The sequence below is a fragment of the Platalea leucorodia genome, assembly GCF_965183815.1.
Source record: "Platalea leucorodia genome assembly, chromosome: 19".
NCBI classification, from domain to species: domain Eukaryota; kingdom Metazoa; phylum Chordata; class Aves; order Pelecaniformes; family Threskiornithidae; genus Platalea; species Platalea leucorodia.
In genome coordinates this window covers 1498435-1514376 of record NC_138841.1, presented here as the reverse complement: position 1 = coordinate 1514376, position 15942 = coordinate 1498435, and the positions used below count along the sequence as shown (strand labels likewise).

General features: G+C 58.3%; 1 protein-coding gene across 2 annotated transcripts; it reads right to left on the bottom strand.

The window, feature by feature from the left end:
- Positions 1-2696: 2696 nt before the first annotated feature.
- Positions 2697-11115, bottom strand: BTG2 (BTG anti-proliferation factor 2; the record flags this gene model as incomplete). Of its 2 annotated transcripts, XR_014230184.1 has the most annotated exons (3): positions 2697-2904; positions 8156-9564; positions 10815-11115. XR_014230184.1 is itself a non-coding variant. In XM_082330225.1 (2 exons), 2 exons carry the CDS (start codon positions 11113-11115, stop codon positions 9224-9226), a joined length of 642 nt encoding a protein of 213 aa, XP_082186351.1. In that variant the 3' UTR covers positions 6300-9223. The 2 variants fall into 2 exon arrangements, 1 of the variants encoding a protein (XP_082186351.1); XM_082330225.1 differs by lacking the exon at positions 2697-2904 and having other exon boundaries at positions 6300-9564.
- Between the last annotated feature and the right edge of the window lie 4827 nt (positions 11116-15942).

The following is a 15942-nucleotide window of genomic DNA, read 5'->3' as shown; positions in this document are numbered from 1 at the left end:
TGAAACTCGCAACAAAGCAGCGAATGCATCAGCAAGGGCAGCTGCTCCGCTCCAGACCCGTCCTTCCCCTTTTCTGTTTTATCCGGTGCTATAATAGAAATAAAGTCCCCGGTAAAAGGGCATTGTCAGAGGGAAAATGGGCCTCGCCCTTTGCCTGGCAGCTGGGAACGCCGGGGACGCGCAGGGCTTAGGGATATTGTTGCCTGCAGCTGGTTCCCAGTAAGACATTTCCCAGCGGTTCCCCAAAGGAGCGGGTGTTGCATTCACACGGGTGTTGCATTCACGCAGGTGGTGTTGTGTCCCCGCAGCAGCAACACCCAGAGCTGCCCCTTCCCCGCGGGGCCGGGCACCGCTGTGCCAGGCGCAGGGACGCCCGCAGGACGAGCGGCCTTTGCAGAGGGGCCGGGGCAGGTACTGACCCCGGAGGGATGCCCTGACGCATCCCAACACGAGCTGGCGGGTCCTGGGGCGCAGACCCCAGCATCACCCGTAAATCCTTCTCCTTCTGCCTTGCTACGTGAGGCTGGCAGGGACTGCTCCGTAGCGGTAGCAGCCACAGGCAAAGCTTGGCCCACAAGACACTCCTGGGTCGGTGCCACCGGTGCGGAGATGTGGTGGAGCAGGGAGCCCCACGAGCCCCCCTCCCTCCTGCGGCACTCCCCGGAGCTGGGAGACGCGCTCCCCGGGGCACGCAGGGCTCATCCCCGCTGCCAGCTCCAGGCTGGGCCCGGAGACGCGGCTCAGCGGAAAGCAGATGATGAGCAAAGCAAGCGGCTCCCAGCCCTGAACAAAACCCAGGCAGCTGGTGAGACTCGCCCGCCCGCCCGGCTACAGCCTGCCCCGGGCTCTGCGCTCCCGTCCCAGAGACAGACAGGGCTCCACCAGGAAGCACAAACTGCCCCGGGGCAGCGACCGCAGCCTCCGGCTGCTCCCACCGCCCCGGCTGCCTGGGCCCTGCCCTCGCCTTGCTGCTACTGCCAGGGCACGGCAACTGCCCAGGGACGGGGCATGGCATCACCTGGGGACAAGGGGCATGGTGTCCCTCAGGGATGGGGCCACAGCACCCCTTGGGGACAGGGGCACAGCACCACTTGGGGACGGGGGCACAGCACCCCTTGGGGACGGGGGCACGGCACCCCTTGGGGACAGGGGCACAGCACCACTTGGGGACGGGGGCACAGCACCCCTTGGGGACAGGGGCACAGCACCCCTTGGGGACGGGGGCACAGCACCCCTTGGGGACGGGGGCATGGCACCCCTTGGGGACAGGGGCACAGCACCCCTTGGGGACGGGGGCACAGCACCCCTTGGGGACAGGGGCATGGCACCCCTTGGGGACGGGGGCATGGCACCCCTTGGGGACGGGGGCACGGCATCCCTCGGAGATGGCAGGGCATGCCGTTGCTGCGTGGCGAGGCAGCCTCGGGTCCTGGAGGGACGCACCCCGCCAGCACGGAGCATGTTGGGGCACCTCGCTCTGCCCGGCGAGCTGGCAGGGTGCGGCGTGGGGACGGCACGGCGGGGGGAGGACGGAGGGGGTTCAGCACCGGGTTGCCCAACACCAACAGACTCCTCAAATAACAATAATTACTATTATAATATTTAATAAGAATCGTACGCAAGCCCGCTGGCAAGCCGAGCGAGCTCTGCCCCGACCCGTGCGGCGCAGAGGCCTCTTTTCTTCCCGACTCTCAGCCCTTCTCTGGGAAACAAAAGGTGCAAAGTTTAGTGGTGCATGAAAGGAGAAACAAAACCCCGGCCCCGGCTTGGCCCCGGCCCCGCCACGGCCCCCCCACCGCCCCACCAGACAGATGGCAGCAGTTGTCCCCGCGCACCAGTTGCTCGCTGCCGCCAACAAACCCCTTTTATCCCCCAACAGGTCGTAAATGAGAGCGTCGGAGCTGGCCCCCGCGCCGGGGAGCAGCCGCTGCGGAGGGGCCGGGGTGGGGATGGGGATGGCGATGGGGACGGCTCTCCCCTTGGGATGCTTGCTGGAAAATAAAAAAGCAGCTGAAAGGGGCTCCTCTCCCCTCCCCATCTGCCCCAGCCTCGTAGCCGCTCGCCCAGGCGCTTGCAGGGGGGGACACGGGGTGGGCCGGCCCCCAGGACCCCCGAGCCCCTCGGTGATGCCCCAGGAGCAGGGAGACGTGGGGACCCACTGCAGGGCCAGCGCAGGCTGTCCCTGCCCAGACCCCACTTTTGTCCCATTCGAGCTGCTCCCCTCGGTGGGGGTGACCCCTTCCAGGGCCGAGGGCCGTGCCTGCTCTCGGGGCACCAGCAGCAGCCCCCCGCTCCCCATTGGGGACCCCCTTCCCCTCTCCCTCCCCGCTGTAATTTTTAATGAAGCAGAGGTCTGCGCCGGACCCGCTCTGTGCGCGCTCCCGCCCGAAAGCTGGCACGGGAGGAAGCGAGCAGGCAGGGAGCGGAGACAGGGCTGGGGCTGAGCCTGCCGGCAGGTTTTGCGGTTCTTTGGGGGGAATTTTTTTCATTACAAGTTAGCATTAAGCAGTGCCGCAGCCTGCCCCATCTGCTGCTGGAGCCCCTCCAAGCACAGCAAGCCGCGAGCGCCGAGGCGGTTACTGCGCCGCGCGGGGGGGCGGCGAGTGGGCGAGCGGCGGCTGCGGCACACGCGCTCGCATCTGCCCGTGACCTTTTTGGAGGAAGGAAGGTTGTTTTTTTTTTTCCACCGGGTGGTTCAGTTTTTAGCAGGGATTGGAAAGGCAGAGCGGTGCGTTCCCCTTCACGCTGGTTTGGGGGCCCGGCTGTGTGCAAGGCTGTCGGGGTGCTCGGGGATGCACAAGCTGAGCCAGGATGGGTCGTGGCTGCGGAGGGCTCGATGTCTGGCCAGGGAGAGCTCAGGGTCCGGCTGGGGCCGCTGGGCAGATGCGAAGGGAGGCCAGAGAGCTGGAGGAGGGAAGAGGAGGGAGAGGAAGGTCTGCCAGGAGGAAGGGCAGGCAGGGAGCACGGTCCCCAGCCAGGAATCCCTCTGCCACCCCGGCCAAGGGGCCCAAACCAACAGGAGCCCACGAGCCAACCCGGACCCCGGACCCGATGTCTGCCCATGCCCCGGGGGCTCGGGGAAGGGCTTGGCTCAGCCCTGCGGTGTGCGCAGCTGGAGGCAGGGCTTGTGTGGGGGCTCCACCACGGCAGCAAACGCTGGCAATGCCGGAGATTGCCGGTGTGAACAGTGGCGATGCCGGAGATTGCCGGTGCAAGCAGTGGTGATGCCGGAGCCTGCCGGAGGGCTGCGGCCCAAAGCGCCATGAGCTTGGCGCAGCACCAACCCCTCCAAACCCCGCAAACCATCTTCCCGTTGCCGGGCCATGTGATTGCAGAGTTTCTACGGCTCCGGCAGATCCTGGGAAGATCATCGGGGCGACGGAGCACCCCGGGGCCCGCGCCTCCCCCTCTTCCCGGGGCTGGGGCTGGGCGCTGCCGGCTGCGTCTCCCCAGATACAGGCGTGCGCGGCTGCGCCCCTGCGAGTGCCTGATTGGCCTCGGCTGAGCCGAAGTAGCCGGTCGCTTCCCATCGCCCCGTCGGCAAATAGAGAGGGCAGGAAGCACCTGGCGGCGGCCGAGCCCTGCACAAACGTGCTGGTGCGGGGAGGAGGCTCGGCGGCAGCCGGTTTCGCTTCTGTCCTTCCTCCAGCTGCAGAGGCAAACAAGGGAGAGCCCAGAGCCCCGGCTGCCACCCCGGCCCCCGTCACCTTTTTCCCGTCTGAGCAACCCGTCCCATTTGCCACGTTTCGAAGGGGCCCAGCTCTCTTCCCAGCTTCGGGGTGGGCAGGGGCAAAAGCGCTTCAAGACAGGGACGGTAATAGCGGGACTGGCGGGGGATGAGGTCTGGCTGCTGTGGGAAGGGCAGAAATAACCCCAACGAGCAGTTTCGCATCCTAACTGCTGATGTTGCTTTTCTGATAACTTAGAACCGAGAAACACCCAATTTCTGCTAAAGGGACCCCAGGAAAGAGGAGCACACAAACACACAAAAAAATCTAACAAACGTTTTGCCGTGAGTCACCCAAAACATCCTCGCGGACCGGGGGGGGCCTGGTTGTGGCTGCTGGGTCAGGACGTTCCTCGTGGCTGATTTGGGCTTTGCACAACTGCGTTTCCCCAACAGAGCAGCCCCCAAAACCGGCCCAGCTCCCGTGAGGAAGGACTGACAGCACTGCTACAGCACGCCTGCAGCTGGGAAGCCTTGCGCGGATAGCGGGGGACGGGACATGAAAGCCCACGCACCTTTTTACCCTAAATAGGCATTAAACGCCCTTCCAGGCTGCTGGGACGGGAGGAAAGCGTTTTCCCCTGAGCGCCAGCATCACCCGTGCTGCCCTCCCTCCCGGCAGCGGGGTTTTTGCGGGGGGTAACTCGTTTCTCGGCGGGTGTCGCACACATCGGGACACTCTGGGTTTCGGTCCTGGACCCCGCTCTGCCGGCAGAGCTGACCTCTCCGGCGGGGTGCCGGGATGCAGGCAGGCGTGCAGGCAGGTCTGCCGGGCAAAGGGCCGGGCTCTCACCGAGGACGTGTCAAAGGCAAATGCTCGTTTACGCAACACTCCGATCTCTGATTACAGAGGACAAGATTTGACCCAGGCTCCTTGAATCGGGCACTTCCCTGCCCAGCCTGTGCCTCCGCACTCCCTCCTGTGCCCGAGCTGATCCTGTGCCCTGGGGTCTCGCAATGAGAAAAGGTGCTGAGAGCTGCGGCTCAGCATCAAAAGGCCGAGAAAGGGCTTGGGGGGGCAGATAAAGATGCACCCCCAAGCTAACCCAGCCTGCACGCCAGGTAGCCCGATCCTACCAGAAGAAAAGTGACAAGCAAAATAAAAATAGCAGATGAGTCACCTATTAAAAGGCTGGCGGGGATCTGGTTGCGGCGCAGGTAGCGTTGACTCCTCACTGGACACTCCATGGCGTAAGAGCCGTATTTTTATCTGGGCTACGAGCAACTCCAATTTTAGCTGATCTTGGCTCTGCCTGCTGGCCCAAACGCCAGCCACAGGCCACAGCACGCAGGACCACGCCAGGCTGGTCGTGGCACGGACTGTGCCAGCCTGAAAATGGGCCACGGAGCACGGCACGCAGGTCCAGACGGACCACACGGATCCGGACAAGCCAGAGGGAGGAAGGCTGCCATCATCTGACTTCACCAAGCCTTTGAACCGGGATGACTCCCGAGCTAATCAGCAGCTGGACGGGACACCCATTCCTCCCCGACAGCCCTGTTTCACAAGCAGCAGCAATTTGAGTGTGTTTATGGAAACTAATGAAGGGATGAGTTCAAAAAGGAGTGGCTTTGACAGAGCATGAAAATCGGCCCGCAAATTGCTTTCCTCTGGGAGGTGGCACGTTACGATAAAAGCAGGAGGGGAGGAAGCAGCTCGGCCCCGTCGGGGAGAGCGGGGGGACCGGGCCTGTGCCCCCCCTTGGCATCTCCGCTCCAGGAGGGAGCAGGTTGGGGTGGGTCGTGAGGACCCCGCAGGCTGCGACCCAAGCCCTCCTCAACTCCATAAAAATAGAGTTTTGGCCTGAAACTAGCACGGGCCGGTGTAGCTGAGGTCCTTGAATCAGGTCAGCTTGAAGGTGGGTGCAGATGGGGGTTAAACACGAGCGGGACGCCCCCAGCCCAGGGAGCAGGGTTACGGCTCCCTGCGGCAGTCACCGGTCTCTTGACAGAGCCACAACAGGATATCCAGTCAATCAACCTTTATCATGACAGGTCTGCATTTATCACGAGAGGCCTGCCTTTATCATGAGAGGCCCAGAGCATCCTCCGCATACCTGAACGTTTCAGCCCCGTGATCTCTCACCCTTCCTCCTCCGCGGGCTCGGTCACCCCAGGAAGGCCAGCGGAGGCAGAACCGGGAACTGCCCCGTGCCTGGCTCCCATCGTTAATCGCTTCTCTCCAAGACTTTGTTTATGCCATTCCTAGGGTGGGGTAAGAGATGGGGCAGTCGACGACGTAACACCTTCATGCCCTGGCAGAACACAGGACTTCCACAACCCTGCACCGAGTAAATCCCGCGCTGCCCAAGCCAGAAGCCCTGGGGGAGGAGGGCAGGACGCCCACAGCCCCGCGTGAGTCACCAGGCCAATTCCCAGCCTTAATTCCTCAGGTTCAGAGGGGCAGGGTTTGAGTCAGCATGTTGACTAAGCAGCTTTTTTCTAAACCTCCTCCTTGACACAGCTGGATATTAGCAGTCATCCAGACTTTAACCAAGCCCACAGCATTTGCAGTGTGGGATTTCGGCTGCAATCCCAACCCTCACCCTCTTTGCAAGCATCCAACAGTTCCCAGGAAGAAAATGAGGCTCATTTATACTGCTACATTTTTATTAAAGTAACAAAAGCATACATCTGTCAAAGGATCTGTACATTCCGTATATAAAAACACTACTATACAATTAGTAACCATCCACTCCCTCCTCCAAGTGTAGCTTACAAACTTTCTACCATTTTCACCAAATACAAAAAGCAGGTCCCGTTCAACAGTCCAGCTTGTTAAAAAAAAAAAAGACAAGAAACCCCTCAAATACACTGTCTTAACACACCATTCCGCTCTGCAGTCGACTATCAGGCTTGTAGGCAGAAGGCAACAGAGCACGCTAATTCACAGCTTTTACGTGTAACCAGCTACAAAAGAGAAATGGATTATACCCAAGTTTGCTTGGTTTTGAAGCTAAAACCAGACACCTTTAACATTGGACTCCTCCACAGCAGGGACAAAAAGAATGAGACTTGGCTATTTTGGTTCTGGAAGTGGGGGCACGTTAACAGCAATTATAGCGTATTCCTTTGGTGTGGGCTGTTGTTCCTGAAAAACTTTTCTGGTAAGAGGGAGGGAACGAAGTAAAAGCGGGGGTAGATCTTAGGACTGCTTTGATCTTGACAAATTACAACCCGAGGAAGTACCAGCCTTCAGGAGACTCCACATCCAGCCAAGGAGCCCAGCAAAGCTAACGCTGCTCAGCCCGGATGCAGTTCTCATCATGGGCTTTCCACGTAAGCAGGTGAAGTGAGGACTCCGAAAAGCACCGAGATCCCTTTTCCTCGAAAAGGGAATTTGCTTTTTGGAAGTTCCCAAGTACTCCCCTCTCGGTGAGGTCACCTATTGCACAAGTTCACCGAGGGAAAAGCCCCAGTGCTTCATTTCAGCTTCCGCTTTGCTGACATGAGAAAATGCAGAGGGAAGTGATGCAACTTCAGAGCCGCAGTCTGCTATTACTGTTCAAGGACAAATAACTCACCACTTGACATTTTAAAAGGATCTAAGAATTGAGGCTGGTTTTCCAGTTCTGGAACTCATGATTTGAAGCTTACAAAAATCTGAACTTACTTTTCCACATTAGTAGTCAGAGTTGGGGAGCTCTGCTGATTTTTTTTTTTTAGATATATAAAAAAAGCAAGCTAAAAACTGTGGTAGATGGGAGGTTTCCTTCCTCTCCCAGAGCACCCAAGATTTGGAAATATATTGCACAAATGTCTGAGAACTTGATTCATCAAAGGCCGGGCAAGAACAACTCTGGTTATGCCAGTCAGCTGCCAGGTCAGAAAAGAAGGTAAAAAAAGTGTGCTGAGACACAGATCTGGGAAGGTTCATTACAAACAGCCATGTCAATGCCCTGCTTTTTCAATCGCTTCTCCCAGGATCCCTGGGGGAGCACCAGCTGGTGAGTAAAGAGGCATCGGCCATACAACATCCTGCTAAAGGCTCATTCCCGACAGGCAGGTAAAGTTCTCGGGGCAGCACTTTCAGCTCCCACCCCATTTGTAGTTAGCCAGAGCAGTTTAAGGGCCAAATCCTGAACAACGCTTGGGCAAAGTCTCCCTGAATACAAGTACCACTGGGACTCCAAGAGCAGTTTTGCTTGAATAGACAGAGCACAGGATGAGGCATTAATTGTGCAAAACAGTTATGTACCAAGAGATCAGAACCAAGCGATGCCCCTTACCAAGGTATCAGTGGAGACAGCTCCCAGGGACAGCCACGTGCTGGTCACCCAGAGGAGGAAGAGAGGGAAGAAGTGCTGGGACTTTAAAAGCAACGTTAGGACACCAAAGCATCTGAGCATCCCACACACAGGGGGAAGAGACCCCCCCCACTACTTCTGATTTTAAGAGACAGGGCAAAGAGGGTTCCCACACACCAACCTCTATGGCACAAGGCGAGTTGCTTCAGCTCTTCCGGAGAAGTGACACGGCAAGGCATCAGCACTGGATTAGGCAACTTTTGCAAGGAAGAGGCCAGGCTCCACTCTTGGAGCACAGAGAGGCCACAAGAGCAGGTCATGGGCTGATGTCTAAGCCACACATAGCAGAAAGGCTTTTGTAATTCACAGCTCTTCAGTGCTGGTTTCAGGGTCCGGAGCACCCTGCTCAGCGTGCAGCAAGCAGCGGGCGATAGCCAGGTACTGGGGAGCACCAGGAACAAACAGGACTCCAGTGCCACCACAGTAGCTGCAATATTCACCTCGGGGACCTTCTCTGCCCAGCCTGACCCCCAGCACACCTCTGTCTTGCTCCATTCGCAGGGCACCAATACCTATGTGGCCCCTTCAGTCCAGCAGCAGATGGGAGAGATGGAGGGGTTGGAGAAAGGCCAGGCTCCCCCTCGCTTTGTGCTGGGCATGGGGCAGAGCAGAGCTGCAACACTCAGAGCAAGTGGGTCCAGAGGAGATGTGCAAGATCCCAGTGTCCCCAGCATCACCCAGCCCTGAGGCAAGGTTCCCCCAAACGCTGTATCCAGGCCCCAGAGAGATCAGATCAGCTGGGGAGCGAAGAAAGTAGTGGAGGAATGACAGCAACTCCTTCATCCCTTCTCCGACAGTATTGCCATACTTGGCAATACAGCAATACTGCTGGGTACCAGGATGGCAAGAAGGTGACACAGACATCTCCCACCACCAAGCCACGCTTCCCAGCCCGGCTCTTCCCCCTCTTCCTGCATTCCAAGCTGCCCAAGTGAGCAAGCCAGCCCAAAATTGCCATCCAACACTAATTAGGTAGATATCGGCTTCATAATAAAAACTCATAAGCTTGCAACAGCTTTAAAAAAGGCACCTAGAACACCGCTTCTGTTCAAAGCGGTGCCCAATATTTTAATTTTGGATTTTCTTGGATTTTTTTAAAAAATATAAATAGCTCTTCATCTTAAAAATAGATCCTCAGGTGAGGTATACAGTAGCCTGTGTCTTGGCAGTGTACGGACAAGAGGAGTATTTAGCTGGAGACAGTCATGATGTAGTTTTTGGAAGGGCTGGTGCGACCTAACATCATCTGGTTCTTACAGGTAAGCATCCCATAGGAGCTCACAGGTTTCGTTGCAGTCGCTTCGTATAAGACACAGATGGAGCCGTCCTCACCGATGCGGTACGAGACCTCGTAGGGATCCACCCAGAGCGTGAGCTCGCTGGGCAGGAGCTGGTAGAGCTGCGGTACGCTGAGTCCGATCTGGCTAGCTGCTTTGCTGATAATGGGGTCCATTTTGTGATTGATCCGGATGCAGCGATACCCAGAGCCTTTGAATGGTTTCTCAGGAAACCAGTGGTGTTTGTAGTGCTCTGCAAGGGAAGCGAGAAGGGAAGAGCGGTGAGCAGGCGTGCAGCAGCTGTGAGGTCTGCGTCCTGCTGCAGTCCCGAGGGGGTCCCACACCTCGCTGTAGGCGGAGGAAACCGAGTCCTCCTTCGGCTGCCTCCATCAGACGGAGGCTCCAGAGCCGAGCGCTCGACTACTCAGCCGCTGCTTGCTCCAAGGCACAGGAGCGCAGCTCTTCGGGTCCCAGAAAGCCCAGGCAGGACAGTGCCACAGGGGCTGCAGTGACGGCACCCAACACCTTCTCATCCCGACCGCCGGGGTGGTCAAGGCAGATACCGTATCGCCAACAACAAAACTCCACAGTCAGGGAGTAACATCCAGGTCATTCTCTAAGTACGGGGCATGTCGCTACCCTTTATCGCAGCACAGCAGCAAACAAACCATCCTTTCTTAGAGCTGATAAGACAAGGCTGCGTTAGGCTGGGAGGAGACCCTTGAACCACCCAGTTAGGACTAAGCCCCAGCCTTCCTCACAGGGAGGGGAGCACCAAACCCCCCAACACAGGGCTGAGCACTTCTTGCCAGGGGACGGGGCACACAGACTAGCTTTGGATCATCTGTATCAAGCCCCAGCAGGGAGGGCTTCAAGCAGATGGGCTGCACAAAGCCCTCAACAGAGACTAGGCAGGGGATCTGCTGCCTTTCCGGGTTGAGGCAGCTGTTTGCCTGTGCCACAGGGACACAGGTGGGTGCCTAGGGAGGCACAGATGCCTGCCTGTCACCACAGGGACACGGGTGGGCACCCAGGCAAGGGCAACAAATAGGAATCTGGCATCAAGGAGGACACAGCTGGGTGTCAGGGAAGGACACAGATGGGTGCCCAGCCCAAGAGTACACGGGTGGGCACCCATAGAGGGACACCAGGTCCTGGGAGCAACACAGGGGGCACCCGGGAAGGACACCAGGTCCTGGGAGCAACACAGGGGGCACCCGGGAAGGACACCAGGTCCTGGGAGCAACACAGGGGGCACCCGGGAAGGACACCAGGTCCTGGGAGCAACACAGGGGGCACCCGGGAAGGACACCAGGTCCTGGGAGCAACACAGGGGGCACCCGGGAAGGACACCAGGTCCTGGGAGCAACACAGGGGGCACCCGGGAAGGACACCAGCGGCCGCCCGGCCCCGAGGGGGAGAGGAAGAGGACGGACACGAGCGGGCTTTCACGCGGGACCTTCCTCCCCGCGAAGCTGACCTCTTCCCCGGGCCGCGCCTCACCTGCGAGCGCCTCCCGCAGCGCCCCGCTGAAGACCTGCAGCTGCTGCTCGCTGACGCAGCCCCGCGTCCGCAACAGGCTGGAGACGAAGCCCACGGCGGCGGCGATCTCGGGCGCCATCTCGGCCCGCGGGCCGCCGCGGCGCTGGCTCTGGCGCTGGCTCATGCTGGGCTCCCGGGCGGCGGCGGGGGAACGGCGCTGGCTGCGGCACCGCCACCGGCTCGGCTCCGTCTGCGCCGCCGGCTCCGCGCCGCCCTTAAGTAGCGCGGCCCGGGGAGGCGTCATCGGCGCGGCGGCGCCCATTGGCCGAGCGGCGCGGTATGCTAATAGCGCCTGACCTCAGCGCGGTGGAAGGAGTGACGTCGCCGCCGCCGCGATGACAATGGGGCGCGGGGGGGGAGTTACCGGAGGGCTATTTTTGGGGCTGACCTGGGGGGGGAGGAGGAGGAGGAGGCGGGGGCCGGGGCGCGGCCCACCCCAGCCTCCGCACCCCCCTGCTCCGGGCCGCGGCCCCCGCGGGCTCCGGGTGTCGGGGGGAGGGGGGGGGATCGGGGGTCCCCGGCAGCTGCCGGTGCTCGAGGGGACCCACGGGAGGTGGCGGTCGCGGGGGCAGCGGGGCGGGGCAGGGCAAGGGCTCCCCGGGTGTGGAAACCCGCCGCGGATCCCGGATCGGCCCGGCTGCCCTGCGCCGCCCCGGGGGAAGCCGGTGCCGGGGCCCCCCGGCTGCTCCCGGGTTCCTGGGGCGGGTCTCCGGGGAGCACCGGTACCGCCAGGGTCGGGGTTCCAGCCCCCCCCAGCGGGTGGGTTCATGGCCGCTTCCACCAACGACCACGACGCCTCGGGGGGGTGAAGCGAAGGCAAGGCACTCACCGAACCCGCAACGGCCTGGAGGCACGGCGCCGACGGGAGCTGGTGCGGGGGGAAGGGGCTCCCGACAGCCGCTGGCCCCGGGGTCCTGCGCGCCCCTGCCGGGGCATGGGCCCAGCACGGGCGTTGGGCGCTGGATCGGCGGCGGGGCCGCGGCGGCGGCGGTGGAGCAGCGTTTCTGCTGACCTGGAATGGCAGGGATCAGTCACCGACCATCACCCAGCCCCGATGCCTGGCCCTTCCTGCCCTCCTGGCTTCGGTACGGGATGGGGTCTGGCCCCCTACACGGGGGGGTCTGGTCTCCTCTCCCCAGCCAGTTTCCATCACCAAATTTCCTTCCCCCAGACACATCACAGACCCTTGTTCCCTGGACAAGGCCAAATCCTTTCCAGAGATCCCTGAAGCGTGCAGGAAGAACTTGCCATCACCTGCCCTGTCCCGGACAGGTGAGGGAGCCGGGGGGGGGGGGAACGCGACAATAACCGCTTTCATCTCGCCGCCTGAGGAGCGTTTGCGGTGCGGAGCAAGGGCAGACGCCCCAGGGCTCGGTGCCTCCCCCCAGCCTGGCTTTTGGCTGGAGGAAGAGCGGGATCCAGGAGGAGGTGGCTGCAGCGCAGAGGACGTGTTCGATCACGGAGCAGGGAGAGCAAGCCAAGGCAAGCATGGAGCAGAACCAAGCGTCCTCGGTTGCCTCCGTCCAGCCCAGCAGCAGGGGAGAGGAGAACCGGTGCAAGCGGTGCACGGCCCTGATGCTTTGTAAGATGCAAGCAGCACCTTAAAGCCACCACAAAACAGGGAGCTGCACCAGCTGGCCCGGCTGCCAGCCACGCTGCCCAGGATGAAGGCACTCGCCCAGCTTCTGCTGAAACTGGCCCGAAGCTAAAGCAGCAGTAGGAGGCCAAGCTCTTTTCTTGCCTTTGCTTTGATCAACCATGAGAGAGTTAGTATCAAAACAGGATGGGATTTCTGAATGAATATTCCCTGGCAGAGAACCAGGATTGTTTCGAGCCATTGTCTCGCAGCCCCAGATGCCTCCCTTGGCGTGCACCGGGGGAGGATCTGAAGCCACAGCTCTGATGGGATCCCCAGCGAAAACGCCTTCTCCTGCTATGGCCGGGGCCTCATTTGGCATCTCCACAAGCAGTGGGTGCAGCTGGAGAAAACCGAGGCAGGGAATTAGATCATCTGGGTTTGCCTCTGCCCGAGGAGCAGCCCCGCGGAGGCCGAGCCATCGCCGGTTCCCACAGTGCCGCTCCCGTCGCTGGCACAGCGCTTTCGCCGCGGCGCTCCGCGATAAGGAGGAGCGTGCGCCTGCCGGCACGCAGCCCGCCAGCGCGGCTCCACCTTATCGCGGCTCTTATCGAACCGCTCGGGGTCCTGTCCCGCTCGGGCGCTGCTCGTGGCAAGGGGTGGCGAGGGCACCCCCCTCCCGGCCCCTCAAAGAGGGGATTGTGTGCGGCAGGTCGGGGGGAGGCTTTCCAGCACCTCTTTAGATGGCAGGTCTCAAAACTCCAATTATTTCCCGTGACTCATGGGTGTAATAGGATTTTTTGAGGCCTTTTGCTTCCAGAGTCTGCAGCTCATTTTATTCGCACCTCTGTCATTCCTACGTGCGCACACTATACATGGGATTTCACGCCTTCCGAAGCACGAGACGATGGCTATGTAGCAATGTGTAACCGGCAAGCCAGAGCAAAGAGTAAGAAAATAGCTCTTGAAATCATCGAAGAGGTGGATATAACAGATACTGCGCAAAGCAGAGGTCTGTACCATCCCCATTTTGTGTTCTGCACAGCGTAAAAGAAAGCGCTTTGGGCAGCAGGCACAGGAGGAGGGTCAAGCAGGAAGATGGAGCCAAGGGGTCCCCGAGTCCTCCCCTCCCCGCTCCATCTGCCACTCCATTCATCCGCAGGAATCAAGCAAATCTCTTGCTATAAACCAGATTTGCCTTTGTAAGCTTTGAAATAAACCCGAGGATTAAAGTCTAAGGACTTTTTTTTTTTTTTTTAAGTCAGCAACACACATGAAAGCACACGGGTGCATGCGAAAGGCAGAGCACAGCACCATGCCGGGGGAGGTTATTTCTCCTGCAGCAGCAGCCAGAGGCCCCTGGAAGAGGCTGCATAAACACGGAGCGCGAGCCTGTCCACGCACAGCGTCGGCACTTCAAACACACCTGCGCTGTCAGCCCGCAGACGCGCTCGCGGCGCGTGGGTGCAGGCATAAGCAGCGGGAAATTAGGAAGCAAGCAAAACCATCCTGGCAGAAGATACTTTTCTAGATATATCTCAGTCAAAGCCAAAGCAAAAATAAACCCTCAACTTCTCTACTGTAGGAAAGCACAGGAGGCTTGAGCAGAGCTTGCAATCTAACCAGACAAGCTGAGAGCGGGGAAAAGGGCTCGTTCCCCCCATCCAACAGAAGGATCACATTAAAAAGTACTTGGATGGTATCATCCCGTCCTGAGTCACTGGACAATAATTGTAACAAGAGGTCTCCTGTCCTCCGGCCTGCCAAGAATAGCACTAATAGCAAGTGCAGGTTTATTTGCCATTAGGGCTAACAGTGTTCGTTAAGTGCCGCTGATGACCTAACCTTGGCAAGCAGGTTCCCCTGGTCCCCCCTGCTCCGCAAGTGGATGAAGTAAGCCGTGGCACCATTCTGCACATTCAGATCCTCCATTTATTCTTAATCATCGTGATTCTAAAGGCTCCCTTCGCACAGCTTAGGGCCTTTGTCCTGTGTATGTTCATATGGTCTGACACAGGCCCTGGGCTCCAAAATCAGATTGTCTTCGTTAAGCCCTTCCAATAAGAGATTTCCTGTGGAGCTCAAGGACCTCTAAGCGGGTTATGGGCCCATAATTTCTGGCCCTGTTACAAGAAGACTGCAGTCTTAAAGACAGGGTATAAGACTTAATACATGCTTTCAAATTGCTTTGAGGAGTTACAGAGTAAACAAACAATTAGAAAATAAAATTCATTTGAAAAAGAGGAGTTAAAGCTGGTTTTAATGCTGTTCTGGCTAGATTAGTTTCCGCCCTGTGTTTAGCTGGAAATGGCTGAGAGCATTTAGATTTCAATTATAAAAAAAAAAAAACCAACCCAACAAACCTCTCCATAGCAATCGGCCAGACTAGATTTGTAACTGGTTTGACAGGAATTAGAAGTTCAGATAGGCTTTCAAACACTCTGGCCCTGTTTATCCAAATGAGGTTCAAAACCAGTTGAGCTGGCAATTTTACAATAAAAGGGGAACATTTGGCTTTCAATCAAGGGTTAAAACTCAGCATGGGCAGACCAAGCTGCTCACACAGTTACGCTTTTCAAGAATCAGCAGCTCGCGGTGTTTTATGTATACCTCAAAGGCAACTGTTCCCACGCTACACTGTGACTTGTTACGTTTTTTGGGGGTGATGACACCTTTTTTAGTCTGCTGGGCTGAAGTTCGTAAGGCACGAGACACACAAAACAATTTCAAGCTGTCCTCGAATACCATTGGAGTCAGCTGCCAGTCAAACAGCCACAGTGTGAATTCACACCCCCTGTTATCAGCGGCGAAATAGTTACACAGAATTAACATTCAAATCCTCCTTATTAGACGTCCCACAGATCGCTAAATCAGCTGTCACTTTGCCCGCGTGGGTCCCTCCCCCTTACCCTAGTATTTGAGAAGGATTTTAAGGTTCTCTATGTAGATTTGGGAAGCCAAGTGCTGGCTTTCTTTACATTAAGAAAAAAAAACTTGAAAAAAATCTCTGGGAACAGTTCTGAACTGGAAAAAGAATAGACATTTGGCCCGGTTCAAATCTCATTATCTGGCTCTGCCGGAGAAGGCACAGACAATCGTGACGGCAGTGCCAGCAGCCACCTGGTTGCTAACACCAGTTAAGCACAATCACTGGGAATTTAAGGGGAAAAAAGCCCGGGGTAAGCTGGGCTAGTACGTTTAATCACAGCTGTAATTGGTAACCTGGGTCTGACCCCAGAAACAGGCCTAGCAGGCAGGGTAAACAATAAAGCAAGAGTTTTAAGCCCAGCCTACACTTAGAGCTAATAAGTCCTTTCAAAACACACAGTTGTGAAATAAGACTGTGACTGAACCGTGTGAAATGCAACTGGGGGGGAGAGGGAGCCCATGGACGGAAAACAAAGGCTCTTTAGCCTGTTAGCTGCTAGATCAGACCATGTTCCACAGCACGTATCGATCCCCGGCAGTCTAGGCCACGCTCAGAACAAGCACGTAGCATCTCCTAGGCGGGCC